The 23,727-nt window shown below is 50.8% G+C and overlaps 2 protein-coding genes across 2 annotated transcripts; one reads left to right on the top strand and one right to left on the bottom strand.

Moving 5' to 3' along the window:
- The first annotated feature begins 2,101 nt into the window (after positions 1-2,101).
- Positions 2,102-4,418, top strand: MARCKSL1 (MARCKS like 1). Its single transcript, XM_056333352.1, has 2 exons — positions 2,102-2,267; positions 3,045-4,418. Exons 1-2 carry the CDS (start codon positions 2,178-2,180, stop codon positions 3,648-3,650), a joined length of 696 nt encoding a protein of 231 aa, XP_056189327.1. The 5' UTR covers positions 2,102-2,177; the 3' UTR covers positions 3,651-4,418.
- Positions 4,419-6,472: 2,054 nt separating this feature from the next.
- Positions 6,473-23,653, bottom strand: HDAC1 (histone deacetylase 1). Its single transcript, XM_056333685.1, has 14 exons — positions 23,513-23,653; positions 18,426-18,538; positions 17,849-17,966; positions 14,503-14,577; positions 13,200-13,338; positions 12,450-12,591; positions 11,147-11,239; positions 10,722-10,830; positions 10,459-10,599; positions 9,870-9,978; positions 9,634-9,764; positions 8,726-8,872; positions 8,544-8,592; positions 6,473-8,156 (listed from the first exon to the last, which is right to left on the bottom strand). The coding sequence occupies exons 1-14, from the start codon at positions 23,559-23,561 to the stop codon at positions 8,129-8,131; spliced, it is 1,443 nt and encodes a 480-aa protein (XP_056189660.1). The 5' UTR covers positions 23,562-23,653; the 3' UTR covers positions 6,473-8,128.
- Between the last annotated feature and the right edge of the window lie 74 nt (positions 23,654-23,727).

The raw sequence follows: 23,727 nt of genomic DNA, 5'->3' as shown, positions 1-23,727 counted from the left end.
GGATGGGATGGGATGGGATGGAGTGGGATGGGATGGGATGGGGTGGGATGGGATGCAATGGGACAGCAGCATGAGGACTTTTTACACTCCTACAGAGAAGAGCCAGGACAAAATGACCCCCGACAGAAAGACAGCAAATCATTCCCAGAAGGTGGGAAGAGAAGCATGGGGTGGGCACAGATGCTGCCCCACGCCAGACTCCGCTGGGGCAGAGGGAAGGGCTCGCCAGCCGTGGCTTTGCCGGGTTTTGCTCCCCGGCAGGTAAAGCCTGGGGACACTCACCCCGGGGAACAAGTCAGAGAAGACGGAGCGTATTTTCTGACTAATTCAATATACGTGCTTAGACTGTTTGTCTTCCCAAAACAGCCTTGCTACGCTCCGAAAAGCGGGTGTTTTTACAGGGGGTACGTCCCCCACAGCCCCTTGGCAGCCCTGACAGCCGCTCGGGCAACTCTCAATCTTGCAGCTGGCCAAAGGCGTGGGCGGCCAGACCAGCAGCCGCTCAAAGGCTTTATCAACTGGCAACCAAAAGTCAATAAGGAAGATGCCGCCTGTTTTAATTAACACAGAAATTTTGCTCTAACGGGGGTGAGATGATGTGTGCCGGAGGGGAGGGAGGACAGAGACAAAACATGACCTTGTTGGCGGAGCGCACACAGCGGCACATTGTTTTCCCCTCGGAGATGCTGGCCTTGATCCTGCACTGGCTCCGTGGCGCAGCTGGGTGCTGGGGGCTGGGGGGTCCCGCCTGCCTGTGGCAGCTCCGGTGGGATTGGGGTGCAGGGTGCCTGGAGGGCACCGGGGCCGTGGGGCTCAGGACATGGCACCCAGGAGCATGGCCCGCTGCAGCTGCCAGTGGGGTGCAGGCTGGCCAGGGGATGCTGCTGGCATGGAGAGGCAGAAAAAGGTCCGATTTTGGGCCCCCCCCCCCAGTGAAATCAGCTGTGCCTGGGTGCCAAGGGAGCCCCGGGAGCAGGACCCCCACGGTCACCGCTGGCTCCACGCTGCCGGTGGCCCTGGCAGTACGGGAGAGCTGGCCCCTCGCCAGCGTTAGCATCCACTCTGGTTTAGTCTCATTTTCTTTTCTCCTCCACTTTCCTTTTTCCAGGAAAGCAAAGGAGGAAGAACCGGAGGAAGAAAACATAGCGGTCTGTGTGCCAGGATAACCTGCCCCCCCCCTCAGCAGGACCCTCCGGGAACCGAGAGGGCTGGGGTGAGGGTACCCCAGGGTGGGCAGTGTCGCGGGGGGTGGGATAGAAGCAAGCTGTGCCGTGGCTCTGTCCTGGGGGGGGGGGGGCTGGGATGAGTGGTACCCACGGGGCTTTCCCAGGGGGGCTGGGGCTGGAGGCAGAGACACCCCAGGGGGGCTGGGGTTGGGATGAGCTGCACCTCGGGGGTGCTGGGGTGGGGGGAGCAGCACCCCATGGATGAGGGGACTAGAGGCAGAGGCACCCCAGGGGTGATGGGGCTGGGGGGAACAGCACCCCAGGGGTGAGGGGACTGGGGGAAGTCACCCCTGTTCTGAGGGGCCTTGAGGGCTCAGCACCCCAGGGGTGAGGGGGCTGGGGGGGAGCAGCACCCCATGGATGAGGGGACTGGGGGCAGAGGCACCCCAGGGGTGAGGGGGCTGGGGGAAACAGCACCCCAGGGGTGTGGGGGCTGGGGCACAGGCATCCCAGGGGTGAGGGGGCTGGGGGCAAAGACACCCCAGGGGTGAGGGGGCTGGGGGCGGTCACCCCTGTTCTGAGGGGGCTGGGGGAGCAGCATCCCAGGGGTGAGGGGACCGGGGGCAATGACATCCCAGGGATGAGTGAGCTGGGGGAGCAGCACCCCAGGGAGGAGGGGGCTGGGGGCGGTCACCCCTGTTCTGAGGGGGCTGGGGCGAGCAGCACCGGGGTGCCGGGGCCGGGGGGAGCCGCTCCCCTTGCCCCCCGCCCCCCCCGCCGCCTGGCCTCGCCCCACCCGGGGCTGCCGGGGGACCGGCGGCCACGGGCACCCCCGGGCCCCGCCGGGGCGGTGGCTCCATCCCCGGCCCCCGCCCCCGGGGCGGGCTCGCTGGCGGCCCGCCCCCGGCCCGCGCCTTATTACGGGGCGGCGGGGGGTCGCCCCACTCCTCTCGGCGCCGCTCGCCCGCCGAGCGCAGCCGCCGCGGCGGGGTCCGCCCGACGTGCCGCACCATGGGCAGCCAGGGCTCCAAGGCGGCCAAGGCGGGGAGCAGCGCCCCGCCGCCCGGCCCCGTCGCCGAGCCCGCCAAGGCCAACGGGCAGGTAGGGACCGGCACCGGGCGGGGGCGGCACCGGGGACCGGCCGTGCACCCCGCCGGGGCGGGCAGACAAAGGCGGCGGCCGCTCGGCGGGGGAGGGGCGGGGAGGGACGGGGGACCGGGACCCGGACCCGGACCCTCTGCCCGGCGGGCACCGAGCGATGCGGCACCGCCCGCGCCCCGGGTTCCCTCCCGGCACCGGGCGGGGGCCCCGTCCGCCGCCTCGCCCCGGCAGCCGGCGTGGAGCGCGGGCGCCGCCCGGTGGTAGCGCTCTGACACCCCCTCCCGCCAATGCCCGGTGCATCCCCCCTCTCCGTGCACCCCCTCTTCCCCCCACCCCAATGCCCGGTGCCCCCCCCTCCCCATGCGCATCCCCCACCCCAATGCCCGGTGCAACCCCCCATGCACCCCTTTTCCCCGGTGCCCCTCCCCCCCCAAGCAGCCCCCAATGCACCCCTGCCTCCCCATGCACAGTCCCCCTGCCCCCCAATGCCCGTGCACCCCTGCCTCTCTGTGTGTGCCCCCCCAATGCCCGGAGCACCCCCCGCTCCCAGGGCTTGGGGCACCCCCCCACCAATGCCTGTGTGCATCCCACCTCCCCATGTCCCCCCCATGCCTGGTGCCTCCTGCACTGTGCCCTCCCCCCCCGCCGGTACTTCCCCCCCCCGGTACATCCCCCCCAGTGCCCTGTGCCCCCCTTACACAGCTGGGTGTGGGGTTTTGGGGAGGGGGTCCCAGCTGTGTCTAATTTGATGCTCTGCTTCCCCCCCTCCCCCCCCAGGAGAATGGCCATTTGAGGCTCAACGGGGAGGTGACACCCAAGGTGGGTGATGAGGCGCCCCCCCTGAATGGGAATGGCTCGGCTGAGCCCCTCAAGGAGGAGAGCAAGGGCGAGCCGGGCGGTGGGGATGCCATCGAGCCTGCTCCCCCCACCGAAGGGGGGGATGCTAAAGCCGAAGGTGCCGCAGCCCCTAAGGACACCCCCAAGAAGAAGAAGAAGTTCTCGTTCAAGAAATCCTTCAAGCTGAGCGGGATCTCGTTTAGGAAGAACAAAAAAGAAGCCGGGGACTCCTCCGGGTCCTCTCCCACGGAGGACCAAGGCAAGGCAGAGGCCAAGGGAGAGGAGAACCCCGCGTGCTCAGCCGGTGGGACGGAGCCCTCGGCCCCCCCGGCGGAGGGGACGCCGGAGGAGCAGGGCAGCCCGGCTGCCGATGGGCAGCAGGGAGCCGAGCCCAAGAGGGAGGATGCAGAAGCTGGAGAAAGCAAGGAAGAAGAGAAGCAGCAGCCAGGGGAAAGCCACGGGGATACGGCCAAAGCGGGGGAGCCCTCAAACCCCGCGGGGCCTGAGCCTACAGCAGCTGCGGCGGTGGAGCAGAAGGAAGAGTAGAGCCCGCTTGGCATCGTCCTGACTTAAGACTCTTACACCATCCTCTCCATCCCGGTAACACCACGGACTCGCTGCCTTGCCCACACACCTCCCCGTCCCACCTAGAACTGACACCACTTTCTAAAACCGACACCCCTCCCTCTTCCCCCAGTTATTTCTTCCCCTCCCTCTTAGAAAGCTGGTTTGGATTCCCACCACCACCACCACTTGGGAGTAGTTCTACCTGAATCCTTAAAAACCACGGAGGAAGACTATCCTGGATGTAACTGGAATTTACAGTTTGCGAGAACCCCCATCTCCCATCGCGCCCTGGTGTCCCTGCTGGTGTCCTGGCTGTCCCCTCTCCTCCTGGCAGCCTGCAAAGCCCAGCAAGCCAGGGACTGTTCAATGGATTTATTTCCCCCCCCCCCCCCAGTTTACATTCCTGGTTCTGACTTCATTTAAAGTATTTTGTGCTTTTTATAGAAATCGATGGTTTAAAAGCTAATCTGGTTAGTTTTTTATAATGTCTTACTATTGGCTTAAAACCATAAAGCTTGTAAGTCCGCTGTGTTTAATTCTGCTTCTAAGGGATAACTTCTAGGGTGTGGGGTGGAGGGAGGGGGCTTGCCAGCTGTATAATGTGAAGCAACATTGTTTTCTCTGTAAATAATTTTTTAATGGCCAAAACACTTGATTTGCAATTTTCTAACTTCTAAAAAAAAAAAAAAAAAAGAGCTGTATGGGCTTTCTTGTAACATTTGAAAGGAATAAATGGTGACCCCTTCATGGGTGAGCTTGAGTCCTTCTTGTCCTGGATGCCAGACGAGGGCCAGGGAAGATAGCAGTTGCTTATTTAGTTCAACAGCTGCTGCATTTAATCACTCCAGCCCTGGTTCTGCTCGCAGTTAATTGACTTGCAGCAGATGTAGAGCTACAGCCACAAAGGACTTTCTCACACCAGCCTCTTGTCGCTACCTTGGGATTGCTGTTCAGCTGCCTGCTCTGTACCTGTTTTCTTAGCTCTAACCCATTTATTTTCTTTCTGGGGGAGTGGGGGGGAAGAGTCCCTTCGAGTAAAGGGGGGCTAATGGGAGAAACTCCCATTTTAAGCTTGGTTTCTTCCATATTTTTTTTTTTTTTAGTCTCCTTAGACTAGGCTTGACTCCTCTTTCCTGAAAAGACATGCTAGAGCACAAGAACTGTGCAAAGATTGACTGTCAAAGAGAAAATGAAGGCACAAGGGGTGCCCCCATCACTCCTATCATCTGCACAGGGGTGGAGGTGACTTTAGTAATTTTTTATTTTTATTTTTTTTTTTTACCTCCCTGGGAAGGAAGGCTGCCTGGCTCCAGCAGCTTGGAGCACGAAGGCTACGAGAGCTCCTTCTGGCAGCTTAGGCTGCAGCAGTCGTGCACAGCCCCTCTATTTAATGACCTGCTCCTAATTCCCGTCTAATCACCTGCCCCTGCTGGTTTTGGCTGGTGAAGAAGCTGGAGAAAAGCGAGGACCACTGTTTGCCCAACCGAGGACCATTGTTTGCCCAACCGGCACCACCCTGGCAAGGTAGGGCCTGGGGCAAGGACCATCGAGGTAGGTGGAAACAGCAAAAACTCTTTAGTTTTTCCATCCTCTTCCCACCAGTGGGAAGCTAAAGCAAGTGACCCGCTTCCAAATCCAGCGGGGTATTCAACCCTATTCATTTGGGGGGCAACCCCCCCTTCCCCGCCCCCCCCCCCCCACCCGAGAGAAAAAAAAAAAAAGAAGGTATTTTAAATGTGTGTGCTGGGGTCTGCACTGATTTCTAAGCTTGTTCACGGTTTGTCAAGCGGGACACAGCTGCGTTGTGCTCGGCGCATCTGCCGGGAGCGGCCGTGCAGCATCGTGGCAGCCATTTTAAGAAAGGCTGGAAGAGAAGGACTGCAGGCGCACGTTGGCACGCGTGAGCTGGCAGGGGAACTGGAATTGTACAGTTGTTGGGGTTCGAGGAGGAGAGGATTTTAATTGTCTGCTCTGGTGAAAGGGATAACTCTGTTTCCTGGAGTAGTATTACAGCAGTGAAAGTCTGCTGTGCCACACAAAGCTTTTTCTTAACTACATAAAACAGATTTGGCTTCTGAGCCTTTTGTGTCCGTTTCAGGTGTGATCACCACTCGGCTGCAGAATTAACCTGCTCCTAATTATATTAAAGTTTTTTTACTTGAATGCCAGATAAAAAAAATCACTTAAGTTCATCCAAAAGATACCCCCTTCCCATAACTTATTATTCCTTTTCTAGATTAGCATTGCTTTCGGAGCATCAGCTGCACGAAGTGCTGTAACTCCAAACAAACCACAAATCCAATTAGCACCAGCAATGCTGCTGGATGAGAACCCAGCTATAATTTAGGAAAAGAGACAGAAAAACCACCCCAGTGACCCTTGTCGGGTAGAACAGTTGTGAGCGAACAAAAACCGGGGTATTTTGGTTTACCTTTTCTGGGGAGAAGGGTCCCAAGGAAAGTTTCAAGGGTATTTTATAAAACACAGGGGGAAAGAAAGGAGGGAAAAAAAGAAAAGCAGCAAACATCTACAAAAGAAACTAAAGCAGTCTTTCACACACAGCATGAGTATGTTCCAGATAAAATGCTTCGGTGGATGGTGTTTAAATCAACATAGCTAGCCCTCTTCCTGAAAGAGGAGGGGAAGTAGCCGTGTCTCACCCCACCTTTCTTTCCAAAGCCCGATTCCAGCTGTCATCTTTTGTGCACCATTTTCCAGCAATGGTTCTGAAACCAACCTGAACTCCTACTCTACCCGGGTGTTTCCTCTCAGCAGAAAGCAGTACAAACTCACACCAACCATAGAAATGTACCAGTTTTATTACAAAGATTCTCAAAATTCAAAATAAAAGCATCTTTAAAAAACCACAATATATTCCCCCCCAGACACAAAGATACACTGATCTCTCTTGCTTCACATACAAACACTGAAGAGCAGGAGTGACACGTCACTCAGATTCAAAGACTAAAAAACTCACGGTGGAAAAGGGAAAAGAAGTATTTAAAAAAATAAAACATTTAAAAAATAACCTGTGTTAAGTTAGCAGCATTATTAGAGTTGAAACCATCAGCAGCGCTCCGTGGGAGGTACAGATCCTCTTATGGACAGAGGAATCCCCCTGAGAAAGGAGAGCAGCGAGTCAAAACTGCCTGCAAAACTTCTGCGCTCATCTAACGATCAGCTGTACAAAACGAGATGCAAAAGAAAGGCCAGTTATGGTCACAAAAGACCTTTGGGTGTGAGATAATGCGTGGGAGTAGGAAGAGGAGTACTTATAAAAATGTACAGAGCCCCATCTGCTGTTCCCTTACAACAGCTCAGGCGGCTGATGAAAAGGTTCTCCATATTTACCGGCCTCGAGAGCAGGAAAGAGGAAAGGTTCAATTTGAAAACATTTTGTAACTTCACTTCAGAGAAGAGTTTTTCTGTGAGCGACACACGTTAGCAACAGGTTTCAGCCAGGCTCTGTTTGGTCTGGCCTTGAGAAGAGTCGGGAATTTCTGCAGTGGTTTCAGCCTAGGACACAGATCAGTACTGGGAAAACACATTAGGGCACGTGTAGCCGAGGGCAGAACAAGCAGGAAAAGCAAAGCAGGCGGCCAAATGGGCAGTAACTCACTTTCCCCCCCCCCCCGCCAACAGAGGGGCGTAAGTATAGAAAAAAAGGTATAAAAATTTCATCCCTTACTCCAGATGCATAATGCTGCCACACTAACTGGATCTGCAAGATCTTGGAAAATGTTAACCACCACATTAGGGTGATTTTCATTTTGCATTTTCCAGATCTGCACCTGCAGGGCTCTTGGGCTGATTCACTAAAGCGCTTTTCAGATTGCTTTTAAGCTGCTTCATCTCTTTCCACAAGTTTGCTGCAGGGAGGTAGCCAACTCTATTCAAGAACTGCACTATTTGACCCTGAGAAGCGGCACCAGCTTGCAGTTACTTGCCATGGTGGAATCAAACTGAAGACCAAAGGAATAGTCAGTCTCTCACAGGCTTCATTTGGGAGCTCATATTCTCCCACCAAAAGGAAAAAAAAAAAAAAAAAAAAAAAAAAAAAGGAAAAACAATATTCATGGCCATCTTTCCACCTAACCTGAAATGCAGATACTACTTCTACTTAAATTATTCTTTTCCAAGGGTGGTTATTTCAGAGGAGAGAGTAAAGAAAGGAAGTGATTTTTCAAAGACACACTAAGGAGGCAGTGGAAGGCAAGCGTGAAACTTCCCAGTCACCAAATCTGGGCAGTGCAGGTCTGTCTACTCTGCAGAATCCTCCCTATCTGCTCCCAGCGGAGTGCAGCAAGGAATAATTTACAGTTCTCAAGTCATTTATATATTTATATAGAAATATATACAGAAACATATAAAATATAGATCCTGTGGAATGGGAGGCAACCAGAGAAGCTAACCTATGACAACTACGCACTGACAGGTACTGTCCAGCTGCAGCCATCTTAGGTGGATTTCGTTTCTTCCTTCACCCTGTGGAAGCAAGAAATGAAGAATTTGGTTTAAACAAGCGACTCGAGCTGTGCCCAAGCTTTAGTAACAAGCCAGAGTTGCAACCTTAAAAATACTGATTATATGGCCCATCTCCACCTAAAACTTGTAACGCGTAACTGAATGAAGGCACGGTATTTTTGGTATTTTTAAGCTCGTTTCACTGCAGGCTCTCACAGTGCTTTAGCAGCTGGTGCTGCTGTACACACGCAAATCTCTTCCCATTCACAGCCCTGATGAAGCCATCCAAACCTCCACATTCCTCCTCCAACTCCTCAACCTGTGCAACATCCCACTGGGGGCACGAGGAGATGCACAGGGAACTATAAGCACAGCCATTTAATCACCGTGCCAGGAGAGAGGGCTCACCCTTTGGGTTCCGCTTTCTCCTCTTTTGCTTTTTCCTCTTCTTTCTCATCTAGGAAAAACAACAACAACAAAAAAGACACACAGTAGTGCAGCAGGAAAGTACATGCCAGGCAAAGTTCCACGGAGCTGGGAGCTTCTAGTGGAACTCATGCTCTCATGAGTCTTCAGGCTCTTGTGCTTACCTTTCTTCTCCTCTTCCTCCTTTTCCTCTTCTGTTTTCACACGCTTGGCTTTCTTAAAGTTGGCAACATTTTTGCGCCCTCCTTCCCCTTCATCTTCAGAGTCAGAGAATTCTTCATCACAGGATATTCTCTTATCAGAATTGCGGACTGAGTGCGAGAAGGACAAGAGGCTGTTTCAGCAGATTTAGAAGTCAGGAGACACCAAGCACTAACTTCTCTAAGTACATCTACACGCTGGAATGAACTAACCAGCCTACGTAAGTCAGAATCAGGCCACGATAAAACACTTCGTCTTTCTACCTGCCCTATCTTTTAACTCATCACTCCTAACTGCTCATGCCTAAGATCCAAGATCACATGTATGACTTGGATTAGGTACGGTGTGATGTCTAGACTTGACAGCGTAAGCAGGTTAACCAACCTCACACTGAGAAAATCTGTCTGCCAGATCTAAAGGCCATCAGCCAATCTGGATACAAACTAGCATTTTCACAGTGGAAGACAACTTCTGGGATCAAACCTGACAGTCTCTCAGAAAGCATTCTGTCATAGCACCTACACCACAGAAACTGTTTAAATTCTCACATTAAAGCCTAGGTTCTCCCATTATGGAAATCATCTGGCAAAAGTGCCCTTTCTCCAAGGGAAAAGAAATCTCTCAGCCTGCAGTGCGTTGCATCATTGCTTTATCTTACAAAATCAATCAGAATGGTGGCAATAGATTCAAACCGAAGGACTGCAGAATTGAGATACTTCTAGATCTATCCTCCTCTCTTTATTAAAATCACTCGGTTCAGAACTTGCATGCTTCTCCAGCTAACCAATCCTGTTCAGCTTTGGCACCCACAGGCTCTGAACAGGACGTTTCCCAGCCGGGCAACGCACCTATGCCAGAGACAAGCACATACTTGAAATGCGTTTCTCAGGATCTTCTTCCTCTTCATCTCCGCTGTCTTCCTGAACAGCATCCTCAGGAATTGGCTGCATCTGGACGCCGGGAGCATGAGGCAGCATGCGCAGGTTCTCAAAGAGACGCTGCCTAGAGCCAGCCAGGAAAGGAACACCTCCGTCAGCAAGATGCCACCCACGGCTGTGAAGCCCCCAGGAGAAGGTGTCAGTCTCGCGAAGAGAAGCAAACACTTACTTGATCTTCTCAAGATACTCATTGGTATTCTGGTTAGTCATGTTCGAGGGACTGATGTGGAGCTTGAAGTCTGGTCCGAAGTACTCAAAATAGTCATTATACGGGAGTTCTGCAGGCAAGTTAGAAGGGAATAAACACCAAATTACCACTGGGCTGGTGACAAAATCCCACAAACATGTTGTCTCTACGGAAAAGCACAACTGCATTTACCTAGGCATAGGAGCCCAGGCTCTCCTAGCCCAAAATCAGATCAAAGCAGACAACTTAGCAACAGCACCATCAAAGCCTACTTGGCAGTTAAACACTATCTGTGCACACACAAGTTTTCGGTAGAAGGTCATCTCATTTCAGTAAGTCAGCAAGGCCGCTGGGTACCTTTTGCTGGAGGGGACAGCTACAGGACTAGAATGCAAACAAGACCAGCTACTGCAAATCAGGGCATCCGAAAGCTCCTCCACAGGTAATAATCAAGAGCTAATGAAACATCTTAGGGTTGCTACTTCTCCCACAGAAACGTCATTTCCCTGAGCTCTGTTACTAGAGCGTCACTGTTCCTCAGTCTTGCTTCAAAGGCTCCAGGGAGAATTACCATTGGGAATTTCAGTGTCCAAAGCCACAGCAGTCTCATAGGTCCAGCATCTAGCCACGTTGCGGATTGTGTAGCCACCTCCTCCCAGCATCAGCATAGGCAAATTAAAACTTTTTACAAACTCCACACACTTGGCATGACCTGCAGCAAAAGCAGCGGGAGAAAAGGGTTGAGCTTCATGGCATACGAACAAAAAACTTTTCAACGAAATCTAATTATATCAGTTATGCCAGTCCAACACAGGCACTGCACGGTACTCTTACCTTTGATGGTCAGATTAAAACAACCCAGCCTGTCCCCTGACAGAGAATCTGACCCGCACTGCAAGACGACTGCGCTAGGCTGGAACGTCTCCATCACTTTCGATATCACCTAAACAAGAAACCCGTTGTTACACACTCTCCACAGGACGGCATCACAGCAACACAGTAACGTCCATGTCAGCAAACGACATGAAGGCATCCCTTAGTGCTCCCACAGCTGCTGGCCCCCCTAATATTGGTAACACTAAGGCTCTTACAAAGAGCAGCTTACTGACAGCAGGCTGCGATTGTTAAGGAGGAATATAGCCCCTGAAGAATCTTATCACAGGAGACTGAATCAATCTCCCTAAAGAATGGCTCCTTGAGTCACCCAGTGACAAAGTACGATCCCCAAACAATCCCTCGGCAAAGATGTCTTCACCTACCGGCTTGAATATTGCTTCATAGGACTCATCATCAATTCCATCCCGGAGAGGGTAGTTGACAGCATAGTACTTGCCTTTGCCTGCACCAATATCCTATTAGAGTGAAAGACAGGAGAGACCGCAAATCACCAGAGAACCAACTGCAACACATAAACTGTGCCCCAGATTAGGAAGGGAAGCCTGGGATTCCGTCAGCGTAATCTGAACGTAAACCTAGGCTCTCAGGGACAAATACTGTCCTGGCAGAAGGCAGCAAGAGTCAGTTGACTGCAGCAGCAGCTTATTTGGGATAGGTGGGTGCATCTGGCCCTCAGCATTCAAGAGAAGAAAAATCTACTACTACATGTTGCTCTGAGCACACAGGCTCCCATTTCACTGGCAAAAGCCAGTCTCTTACACAGCAATAAGACTGGTAGCCAAACTTCTAGTTTCAAACCTGTATGCTGCCGAGATGCACAGCCCAAAATACCAGTTTGGGCTGACCGTGCGGTCTAGTAACCAAAGGAATCTATTTTTACTTTAAAATAATACATCTATTTTTACATTTCCATTATCTCTCTCACACCAAAGTGTTTTATTAAAAATAATTATTTCATTCATGGTGCAGAGTGGCTGCACCAGGAAAGAATGCTGCAGCTGCACACAAGTTCACATCACCAGTGCCAAACTCTGGGGCAGGGCTGAAAAAAATACAAGTCACAAGTGGAAGAGAAGAGAATTTAGATCAGAAAAATGCAGCTCCACTAAAAAGCACATTAAAAAAAAAAGGTAAAGAACATTTCACCCCTGAGAACAGCATTCTGGCAATGTCAGAAGTCACAAAGTGAACCACACCTGTATCTAACTTGAAGGAGTGCCACAGTTAACACCACAATTCATTAATGGGCAGAACTGACTCACAGGAGGAAATGCCAACAAGATAAACCAACACACACAGTAATTCCTTCCTAAACTTTCACCCAAAAGCTTGTGTGACCAAGCTTAGTTTGCAAGTAGCTACAGATGACCAACATGCCATCTTCCGAGTCACTTTTCTGAGCGTAATCCCCCCAGAAGGCTGCTAAGAGACTGGTATCAAAGCCTTGGGTTTATCACTATACAGACCATGATCACAGGAATAAAACACCCACTCCAAGAGCCAAGCGAGCTGCCTCACATACACACCTTTGCCCTCAGAAAAAGGATGCCACTTTGAAAGCAGGAAAACTCAGGAGAGCAGTGATTTTAGTTAAATTAGTACGACAGCAAACAGATGGAAGAGGCCAAATTTCAGGGTAATTTTCTGCTAAGCCTTCATTCTCACCCGTAGGTCCCCTGTTCCTGGGAAGTATTCTCCGTACTTATGAAAGGACACGGTCATGACACGGTCTGTGGTATAAAAGGCTTCCTCCACGCCATCTCCGTGGTGAATATCAATGTCAATATACAGCACTCTCTGGTGATACCTAGGATCAGAAAGGAGTCAAAATACCGCATTTCTTCCGAGCAGAAATTGCCTTCAGCAGCAGAGCAAATGGGAGGAGAGCAAGGAATTTGGTGCTAACCCCCAGGCTGCACAGCTACTGGGCAGCTCTCCCTCCAGAGTCTACAAGCAAAAGAGCTACAGAGAATGAACATGTGCTTTGGTCAGCAGTGGAACAGAACCACAGAGGAAAATCAAGTGGCTTTTGCTGCTGCAACTGATCTCTGAAGGCAGACACAACTCAGTTTATTCAGATCCAGCCAACAGACTGCATTTTTATCTCCAAGCCTCCCATTGAGGTTTGCCTGGAGCCAAAAGCTGTCACATATGACAGCTGTGCTCCCTCTTCTGGGGTGGGTGGTAAGAGAGGCAAGGGCCTAAGAGCAACCTCCTGCACAGTGCCACTGTTAGACATACCCTCTTCGGGACAGAGGGTACCACATCCCACCAGAAAGCTGAATAAGCCCTTCTGGGAAAACACAGCTCAAAAAAAAGCAACAAAAAGAAAAGACTGGGAAGAAAGCACTTAAGGATGCAGAGGAAATGCAGCAGAACGGACAAACAAAAGGGGTAAAATAGTACTGCCCATACTTTAGGAGCTCCAAGATAGCTAAGACGATATCGTTGACATAACAGAAGCCAGAAGCCTCTGACTTCTTAGCATGGTGGAGGCCTCCTGCCCAATTCACAGCAATATCTGTCTGCTGCTTGTTCAGCTTCACAGCACTGGCTGTTGGGAGAAGAATTACAAAACGTTAGCATGTGAGCAAACGCCCCGTGACAGAGACTGAGGGGTAAAGTACTGGTCCCTTACGATCGCATCACTGCTGATGTGTACGTTTGGGTACTTGACAAAGCACAAGCCCAAGGGTTTAACATTGGCCGTCTCAACAAACGAACAAAAGGCAAGGGAAGAGAAATGCAGGCTCTGTTTTGTCTGCACGCAATTTTCACTGCTTCCCACTTTTGCCTCAGAGCACGAAAGCTGCACAAACGAGTCCACAACATTCGAGCTGGGGTCACAGTTGAAGACAGTCTAGATTTCTCAGTGCCCCGAACAAAAGATTCTAATGAAAGGTTTTATCCAACATATATTTAGGTCATCCACTGACTATGCGTTTACTGAGGGAAGAGAACTTCCCTCAGCCCCTTCATAAACGTTCTGCAAATTTTGCAAGTCTCCCTGGATTCAAACAAACGATCTACTCTGTGGAATCTACAGCCATGGGACCAGAGAGCATAGAGCTACTTCAAAAAATGCTGCAGTCAGAACTACGTTACAGGAAATAAAGACTTCTAGATGTCATTGTGGGAGTAGCAGCCACAAAGCTTTAACACCTAAGCACAGTAACACAGTTCCAACCTTTCTGCAACAAAAGCATTTTAAAATAGCAAAAGCATTTTTAATGCCCCAGCTTTCAGGGAGCTTACTGAAACCTTTCAGGTTCTATTTTGCCTCATGTCCAGAGACAGTGGCTTTTTGTTAAAAAAAAAACCAAATAAAGTATCCCTTTTCTTTCCTTTCCACCTTATGCCTGCCCAGAATAAGGTTTTTACAACTTTTTTTTTTCTTGTAAAGCTCACATTATTTTTTTTTTTTATTAAAACCTCTGTTACTGCTCTGGTTTTGTTTTAACTCAGTCACTGGCAGTGCTGTTATATCGCTTACAGTCCTTCATGTGTCCAGTGAAGAGATGCTTAACAAATGGAGAGTGATCTGTCAATGTGCAAGGCTCGAACTCTCACACAGGAAGAAATCTGGATCTCATTATTAAGGAAATCAGAAATAGGTTCACAAGGCTTCCCCACCACCTCCCACAACAATATTTCCTAAACAGAACTACATTCCATACATCTGTTTAAGAGAAAAAGAACATATGACTTGTGAGCTTACCAACTGAGCCTCCAGCGGAGAGCTGACAAAACTCAAACAACCCATCAAACACCGGGCAGTCTTCCCCAACATTAACTTGAAAAGAATACAAAAGAGTTAGTAAGAGAAAGCTACAAATAAATGACAAAGCTTATACCACCGCTCCGATTTAAAAAGCTAACCAGGCAAGCAATCAAAAGTTTTAACCAACAAAAATACCACCCAGAAATAATAAAACATTCACAGCGTCCACCTGAGGATTGCCTGATGAGGCGAAAAGGCTGTTGCTGTAGGGAAGGTGCTCCTGACTTGTAAGAAAAGAGGGAAGCAGGTCCCAGGAGCTGCGGTGAGAGCAGCACGCCATCTACCGAGGTGCCCTACGGGGGATCCAGAAACCGAGTGGGCAGAGAGATGATGCTATCAGCAAGAGCTGTGTGATACTGATACACGTCCTCAGCACATTTACAGCATTCCGCTCTGCTCCGGCAGCACACGCTGGTCACCACAGGCACACACAAACTGTGCAAAACTGGGGCGAGCACCCCTGGCTACCCTCCATCCGCCAGGCTGCAGCGCTGCTGCCTGGGCACTGTGCCTTCTGGGGGGAACGGGGTTTTTCTGACAACAGAGCTGACACTGAGCTCCGCTACCCAACCCCTCAGCAAGTGGGAAAGGGGTTTGCTCCCATTTTCTGCTGTATTGCTGACAAGGAGTTGAGAAAGCAAACAGTGGCAGCTCTGCAGGAGAAAGTGGGAAGATGGCAGATAGTGGCGTGCACTGGACGAGAAGCTTACATCCACATCTGCTTGGTTATGCTTTGTACGTTCTTTTTACTTACACACCGGACTGTCAGTTTTTAAGCTCTCAGCAGTGCTGTAGTTTTACCCTGGATAAATCTCTACTGTAAATAGTTCCACGATTAAAAATAAAACCCAGTAACAACAGACTTGTATTGAATCAGGATTTTGCAAGATTGCTTTTGCAAAGAAACAAAAAAAAAAAATCTGTACTTTTTAACAACATCTGTAGAATGTTTTCTTCTGTGCTTAGTGAGAAAGGCACAAACAGCACAGTTCTTGCAGCATTAGAAACTCGTCAGTGCACAGTCTCCACAAAGACTGTGTGCCAAGGGTGTCTGAATGGTCCCAGTTCGGGACAGGACTCTCTCAAAAGGACAATACCCATCTGGAGACCCAGAAGGAAGCAATTGTTCCCGCTTTCCAGTTGTTTCAGCAGGGCATGGCAACTGGCAGCATTGGAATAATCAACTCAAAGAGGTGGTTGGAAGCTTTCCCTGTTAAGCGAGGAGAATTTAAGTCATCAATTTCTACATGCTTCCTCTTACAAGAAATTAAACTTCTTGCCCTTTAGGTTACAGAGCAGTCTTCCCCAGTCCTCAGGCAGGCAACATTAACAGAATGAAAAGAGAGACTGTTCATTGCCTCTGCTGCCCCTCAGAACTTTGTGGGCAGTACTGACAGTATCTGAGGGCATCCCACTGCTATACCTGACAAAGACAGGAGCTACCAGGTAAAGAGAAGCCAGCTGGGCTTTGTCCCCTCACAGAGATTCAGAGCAGCCAGGACTACTAAGGAGGAATATTGGTAACAGGGGTCAATGACTTGACTATAGGTACAAAGCTCTGGTGGAAGATGAGAGGTAAATGCTCCTTCTTCCTTGCAGTGGGTGGGTGAGAAGCTTTGTATCTAGGAGAGTGTGACCAGAGGCCAGCATTAAAGGTGGAAACATTCCTAGGGAAATCATAGCAGCTATCCTTCTCTCAAAGGGAAAGCTGAAGCAGCAAGCAGGCTACAGAGACCTGCCACAGTACTCGGGAGCGGTGACCTTGTCTCCTGTATCCCTCATCTCTGTTCTGAGCCTCCTACGCCAGTTCTCTGGCTACACAGAGGTTCTGCAGGTCTTGAAGAAAAGCTCCATCCTCTGCATGTCTAAGATTAATTTTTGTATTTTGCCTCCTTCAGGGAACAATAGTTCTGTGGAAATACAGTACAGAAAATGTCGACAACCAGCGACAGCAGAGTGAGTGTTTATGACCTGTATCTGCTTCAGGGGTAAACAGTTCAGTCTGTGTAAATATGTACTTCGGTATATGTTGTTCTTCTCCCCAGTAACAAGTGATAGGACAAGAGGGAATGGCCTCAAGTTGCACCACGGGAGGTTTAGGTTGGATATTAGGAAAAATTTCTTCACCAAAAGGGTTGTTAAGCATTGGAATGGGCTGCCCAGGAAGTGGTGGAGTCACCATCGCTGGAGGTATTCGAAAGACGTGCAGATGCGGCACTTTAGGGACGTGGTTTAGTGGTGGGCTTGGCAGTGCTGGGCTTACGGTTGGACTCAATGACCTTAAAGGTCTTTTCCAACCGAAATGATTCCATGATCTGGTGTATGAAGGCACATCATTTACTGTAGGAAGTCTTTCCACGTATATTACTCGTGAACTATATTACTCATTCCTCTTATGTGCTTGTGCCTTAATATCTGTCCCCTTCAGCTCATACCAGATTTCCAAGGGCCTCTACTTCATATTGTATTTCTTCTAAATTGGAGATAACATTTACTCCACATAAATTAACCCCATGGGCTAATAACTTTTTTTCTGCTCTCAAGGAACGCAGCGTGCAAGACCGAAATACTGTTTAAATGAACCTCAAGCCTTCCCCACTATTTGCCTATACTTGCTAGAAATCTAGTTTGCCATAGCCAAAAACATCAGCACAGAGTTGCAGACACACCAAAAAAAGGTTTCTGTAACATTAAAGTCACCATTAAAGAGCCCTCCCATGGACTGGAGAGATTAGAACAAGAGATCAGCTCACAAAATAAGCCATTCTGACACAAAGGGGACAGGTATTATTGTGCATCTCAGCACTCCCCTACTTCCAAACTGCCACTGCCCTGAAAATCCTTCCGAGTTCCCACAGATTTGGACACAATTGATGCATTGGGGGTTTCTCTGTGCGTCTGTTTTAAATTACAAACCCTTTCCCGCTCAGTGCCTCTGGTTAAAGATAAGCAGTAACACAAAATACATGCAGCCCATAAATGGAGTATTTCAGTCATCTCTGAGCCAGGAAGACGATTTAGAAGAGACATCAAAACACAAGACCAACAAAAGACAGCCAGGTCCAAGGGGTTTTCTCAGTTCTTTTGGCATACTGGCTTGAGAGAGGGATACATTTTTAAAATGCTTGACTTACCAAAAAAATCAAAAGCAAAGGCAGCAGAAAGACAATTTCCCATGATTCTTCCTACTCTTTTTATCACAAACCTCTAAAGCTGACCTAGAATTCCCAGAACCACAAATTTTAACATTGGCAGGAACTATAGTGCTACAGGCATGGCTTACATCTTTGCATCTGCTTGCTGTACTCAGACATGTTATCTGGGCGAATAGATCTCAGAAATTTTATGTAGTCATCACTGTGGTACTTTGTCATCTCTTCCGCATTTGCCTTGTGAGGGCGCTGCAAGGACAGAAAAAGAGCAAGACTTGTTCTGAAACACATCTCTCTCCCTAATTCCCCATTTCCAACCTCAGATTGACTCCCAGGAGCAGCAAAAAAATAAAAAATAAAAAATAAAAAAATAAAAAATCAAACCAGCAACCTCAAACAAAAGAAACTTATTTTCAAAGGCAAGAACGCCAGAGACTGGAACGTATTACATATCTAGACAAAGGAAACATTTAAGTTACAGGGAGAAAAGCAATCTTCCAGTCTCCAAAGCTTACGTGAAGCAAAGAACATCTCACAACAAGCAATCAGAAGAAAGCAGAAATACATCAGCACAACTGTTGGGGTTTTTTTCTCTTCCTTTCCTCTTTGGCTTGTCAACAGAGAACTTACGAGTCTGAAGCATCAGAATTAGAACATAAACTAAGATCTTTCATATATATTTCTCTTCATGGCCAGCCCTACACTTACATATATTTCCATCTTCCTGTAGAGGCCATAGTTCAGCAGTAGGTTGTGGGTCATCCGGATCCTGTGGGGTTTCATTGGATGTCCTTGGCCATAATAGTAGTTTCCAACATCACCTGGGAGCAGAAAGGATTTTGTTACAGCAGGAAAACTATGAATTTCTTCAAACAGAATCACAGCCGAGCCACAAGAGCCATCAGGTTATCTGTCATTTTATTTGTCCTTCAGCAGCACATCTGTTCACAGGGGATAAGGTCTCCCATCTTGTCTGCACAGGTATCTCCACGGATTCAGAAAAGTTTATTGTAGACTCAAATAAGACAAACATTTGGAAATTAGCGTATAGCCAGAGAAGGAAATTTTTAATGCCAGTTCTGGAGAAGGCAATCCAGGTAGAGTCTGAGCAACGAGCATCACACTGCACAAGTTAAGAGGTGGGAGCTCCAGCTTTCTTGGGCAGGAGGAGCTTTGGACACCACATTTGCCTGTCATCACTTGGACAACGACAGCTCTCCAGTGTCCTCTCCAGGCAGTTCAGGTCCACTATGGTATCTCACATGTACAGAGCTCGCAGGTTTCACCGAGAAATGCAATTGCACTCTGACCAGAAACCCGCGTGCCAAGAGGCATGCAAGTTTAATCTCGGCTCAGACAATGACTCACCAGACAAGAGCACGTAGCCTCTTTGCCTCAGTTTCTCCCTACTTACCTGACAGAAACAAGATACAAAGCAGCTAATTCCATCAAATAAGCGAACACCAGCGCAGCTGTAGCTTTATAGCTTCTCAAATCATTTTCACCTTTTATTACAGCTTGAAATATCCTTCAGGAGAATCCCAGTTCCTGCCAACCCCACCCCCACACAGACGCACCTGACGAGCTATCCTATGGACACCAGCATTAACGAAGTTAGCTTCCTGCAAATACATCCCACGGGTCATCTCCCCGTGCAGATTTTCCCCTACCCAGCAGAAGCCGAGTTCATGCTGCACTCTCCCACAGTAGGCACCACTATCTGGTTTTTTTATTCCTCTCGGTTTCCCAGGGTACTCATTTCCATGAAACTTCCAGAAATTTAACTTTCAGATTTCTGCCTCCCGTCTGATGTTGCTGTGAGAGGCACGGTCTCAAAAGCTGCCAAGAGCAGGAAACACGCAGAGAGCCACAAGCAGCAGCAATATCGCGCAAGCCTCATTTTCTTGGGAAACCAGCCTAAGTTGTTCATGTAGTTGTACAACTCCTGATCGGTTTAGGAAGCAGGAGATTCAATCCGGTCTGGCTGGTGACTCAGTTGGGAGTATTAATATTTCATCACCAATCTTAACATTCAGGAGAAACTGCTACTTCCCCACAGCACACAGCAGTAAGTTTTCCTCCTGTGGACACGGCCCTATTTTCAAAGAAGATGCAAATGGTGCAAATCCCACACCCAAACTGCTGGTGGAGTTTACCTGTCCATGGCACTATGGTGAAATGGGGTGTTCTTTGCACGAAAATTTACTGCAGCAACTATCCCTACAGTAAAATCAGACTAAATCAAGCCTTGGGGAACTCAACACGAGATGCTCAAGACCCTACCTAGAAAATACAAGCACAAAACTACAGGAAGCTTTGAAAAATCACCATCGTCTTCACCTCAGGCTGTCAGTGAAATGCCCTGGGCAAACCCTGACTCCCAGATCCTGTTCATGCTCACTCTGCTAAACACATCCCAGCACAAGTTCTACAGAGCAGCAGACGAGCTCATCTGCTCATGGATGTCAGTGCAGATTAGAAGCATGTGAACCTAACAGCCACCTCTTCCTGTCTGCTAGGGTTAAGCAAGTCCTACAAGGCAAGCTAATAAAGGAGAAGTCACTGTTCAAGTTCAAACGCTCGCACATACCCTCAGCACCCCTCAGGATTTCCCTGAAGGACCCTCAAGATACCCGACTACCTTTTCCCCAACCTCTTCATCTTACCTAGCCCCTTCCCTGCAGCTCAGGTTCCTTCTCCAGCACTGGATGCCCTCCTGCCACCTGAAATTTATGACTCAAGAAAGAGACCTGCATGCCATCCACAACAGCGCCCAGGGACCTCCGTTCGGGGAATTACTGCACTAGATTGCGCTGCTCTAACCTCCCTGCATGGAAAATAAAAGCCCTAACAAACTGGCCTCCTACAACTGCAGATTATGCCCTCCCCGACAATAAAAGCACACTTTCACCCTAGGACACACTGTGGATGTTTGCCAGCCGCTCGTAAAAGAGCAGTGGAAAGAAGGCTCTAAAACCTCACCACAGAGTAAATTAGTGAGGGCAGCTATAGACAAGCGTGCATAAAACTAACTCTGTGTAGTTACCGTGCAATAAAGACTACAAGGACAGCATCTCTGCTTAGCATTTTCAAACAAAATGACTGGTTATTTCATATTTAAGGCATCATCATGTGCCTGTAAAGATTACAGCTTGTTCACAAACCGTCGCGCTTCTTTGTGAACATGTTATATTCCAAGGACGGGGCTAAGTTTGGACACAGAGACCATTTTTTTCCAACATCCAGGTTATGTGCACACGGTATGGCATTCTGGCACCACTCACAAGCGCTCTTAATTTTAAACCAGGCATTTTAGGGCCCAGGGCTCCAGCATCCCCTTGTGTTTTGATACGATGAGTATTGCACAGAGATCAGTTGTGTGGTGAAATCGGGCTCAGTTTCACTGCACCCACAGCTCTAGTCCAGGCTCCTCCTTGCCCTGCCCTCCCCATGACACCAGCTGACTCAGAGACCCCGCAGGACTATCACTGCAGCTTGCAAAGCTACTGCTTAGATTTACTTTTCTGGAGAAATAAACAAGCCCTCACTATATACCTGACACATACAGCTGTTTAACAGAGCCCGCTTTACTGTTTGAACACTGAGCACATCCACTTACCAAGAAAAAGCAGCAAGACAATTCTTTTATTTTATTTCACAGGCTAAAAACCATGACGAAATAGAGAATTGCACAATACCTTTCACAAAAAGTGATCACAGACTATTAAAAATGAGTTTGCCCATCACTGAAGCACCAAGTTGCCCTTCCAAAGGGGAGGCAGCTGTGAATGTGCAGAGGCGACGTGACTGGGATTTCTCCCACAAACTACGCAGCAGAAGCAGGGCAGCCCCACAAGATACCCAGCTTGGGGCTTGGCCAGCTCTACCCCCCTGTTACTTCCCTCCTCCAACGGGATGATTATTTAGCCCCAAAGCAGCACTTCCCCAGCCTCAGAACATAAACGAAAAAAAAGCCAGCCTACAATCAAGCCAAGTTCAGAGCCAGAACTAAACAATGCTCCTAGACACAGGAACTCCCTACAAACAACCATGCATTCGGTCTGGCTCCTAACACCTTTAGGTTTGTCCCTTGCTTGACAGCAACGCCACTGACCCAGATGGGAGCTTCGAGAGTGCCTCTTCCTCTCAACGTGGCTCAAGGAGGCTTCACCTCCCCACCGCCCGTCCTGCCCCCCAGCATCTCCCCGAGTGCTCCCCATCCTCCCAGAAACCCTCAGCATCTCAGCATGGCTCGCAAAGCCTCTCTCAGCCCCACGTTCCATCCTGGATCCTTCCCAGCGTTTCCTCACCTCCAAAGTCCATAGATCTCCATACCTCCCCATCCTATCCTACACCCCCCATTTCACCCCAGTGCTGCTCCTCTATCTTTCCCCCCATCTTCCCGCAACATTGCTCACCCATCCTTCCCCCCAGCGCTGCTCCCCTGTCTCTCCCCCATCCTTCCCCCCAGCGCTGCTCCCCTGTCTCTCCCCCATCCTTCCCCCCAGCGCTGCTCCCCTGTCTCTCCCCCATCCTTCCCCCCAGCGCTGCTCCCCTGTCTCTCCCCCATCCTTCCCCCCAGCGCTGCTGCCCTGTCTCTCCCCCATCCTTCCCCCCAGCGCTGCTGCCCTGTCTCCCCCCATCCTTCCCCCCAGCGCTGCTGCCCTGTCTCCCCCCATCCTTCCCCCCAGCGCTGCTCCCGTCTCTCCCCCATCCTTCCCCCCAATGCTGCTCCCCTGTCTCTCCCCCATCCTTCCCCCCAGCGCTGCTCCCCTGTCTCCCCCCATCCTTCCCCCCAGCGCTGCTCCCCTGTCTCTCTCCCATCTTCCCCAACGCTGCTCCCCTGTCTCTCCCCCATCCTTCCCCCCAGCGCTGCTCCCCTGTCTCTCCCCCATCCTTCCCCCCAGCGCTGCTCCCCTGTCTCTCCCCCATCCTTCCCCCCAGCGCTGCTGCCCTGTCTCCCCCCATCCTTCCCCCCAGCGCTGCTCCCGTCTCTCCCCCATCCTTCCCCCCAATGCTGCTCCCCTGTCTCTCCCCCATCCTTCCCCCCAATGCTGCTCCCCTGTCTCCCCCCATCCTTCCCCCCAGCGCTGCTCCCCTGTCTCCCCCCATCCTTCCCCCCAGCGCTGCTCCCCTGTCTCTCTCCCATCTTCCCCAACGCTGCTCCCCTGTCTCTCTCCCATCTTCCCCAACGCTGCTCCCCTATCTCTCTCCCATCTCCCCCAACGCTGCTCCCCTGTCTCCCCCCATCTCCCCCAACGTCGCTCCCCTGTCTCTCCCCCCTCTCCCCTTATCCCTATCCCGGGACATCCCGTATCCCCTTATCCCCCATATCCTTCCTATGCCCTCCAGTGTCCCCCATTCCCTCAACCCTGCTGAGCCCCCAGGTAACCATGCCCACCCCCATGCCCTGATCCTTCTGACCCCCAGTGCAGCCCCAGCCCTCCCTTCCCCCTCACTGCCCCCCAGCCATCCCTCCCCCCCCAAACACCTCCCCAGCGCCCCCACTGACCCCCACACCCCCCCAGAGGGCAGCCCCCAGCCCCGACACATTTCCCAGTGACCCCCCAAATACCCTTAGAGCCCCCCACTCTGAGCAACCCCCACCACCCACGTCCTCCAATGACCCCCCATTCCCCTCCCCCAGCCAACCCCTCACCCCCCATCCCCAGTGCCCCCCAGTACCCCCCCAGCACCTCCCATTGCCCTCCTCACCCCCCCACCGGTGCCCCCTCCAGCCCCCTCGGCCCGGCAATCTCCGGGACGACCCTCGTCGGTGCCCCACAGTCCCTCACCGTCATAGTAGTAGCAGACTTTCCGCTTGGTCCCCTGCGTCAGCGCCATTTTCCTGCCTCCCCACAGCGACAGACCCTACCGCCGCCCCGCGCAACCCAACCCGGCCCGCCCCGGGCCCCGGGCCCCGCCGCCCCACCAGCCCCACCCCCGCGCGGCTCCCGACCTATCGGAGAGCGCCGCTCCGCCCTCTCCCTCCCATCGGCCAATAGGAAAA

Source organism: Falco biarmicus, chromosome 3, assembly GCF_023638135.1.
Source record: "Falco biarmicus isolate bFalBia1 chromosome 3, bFalBia1.pri, whole genome shotgun sequence".
In the NCBI taxonomy this organism is placed as follows: domain Eukaryota; kingdom Metazoa; phylum Chordata; class Aves; order Falconiformes; family Falconidae; genus Falco; species Falco biarmicus.
Note: the sequence above shows the minus strand (reverse complement) of the source record. Positions and strands in the feature narration are given on the sequence as shown.

What these genes read in the sequence shown, in the direction of transcription:
- MARCKSL1 (XM_056333352.1), top strand. Translation starts at nt 2,178, where the DNA reads ATGGGCAGCCAGGGCTCCAAGGCGGCCAAGGCGGGGAGCAGCGCCCCG. An exon ending in CCGCCAAGGCCAACGGGCAG is followed by an intron (nt 2,268 to 3,044) that starts GTAGGGACCGGC and finishes CTCCCCCCCCAG; the next exon opens with GAGAATGGCCATTTGAGGCT.
- HDAC1 (XM_056333685.1), bottom strand. Translation starts at nt 23,561, where the DNA reads ATGGCGCTGACGCAGGGGACCAAGCGGAAAGTCTGCTACTACTATGAC. An exon ending in ACAGGAAGATGGAAATATAT is followed by an intron (nt 17,967 to 18,425) that starts GTAAGTGTAGGG and finishes CTGTCCTTGCAG; the next exon opens with CGCCCTCACAAGGCAAATGC. An exon ending in GGACACTGAAATTCCCAATG is followed by an intron (nt 9,979 to 10,458) that starts GTAATTCTCCCT and finishes ACTTGCCTGCAG; the next exon opens with AACTCCCGTATAATGACTAT.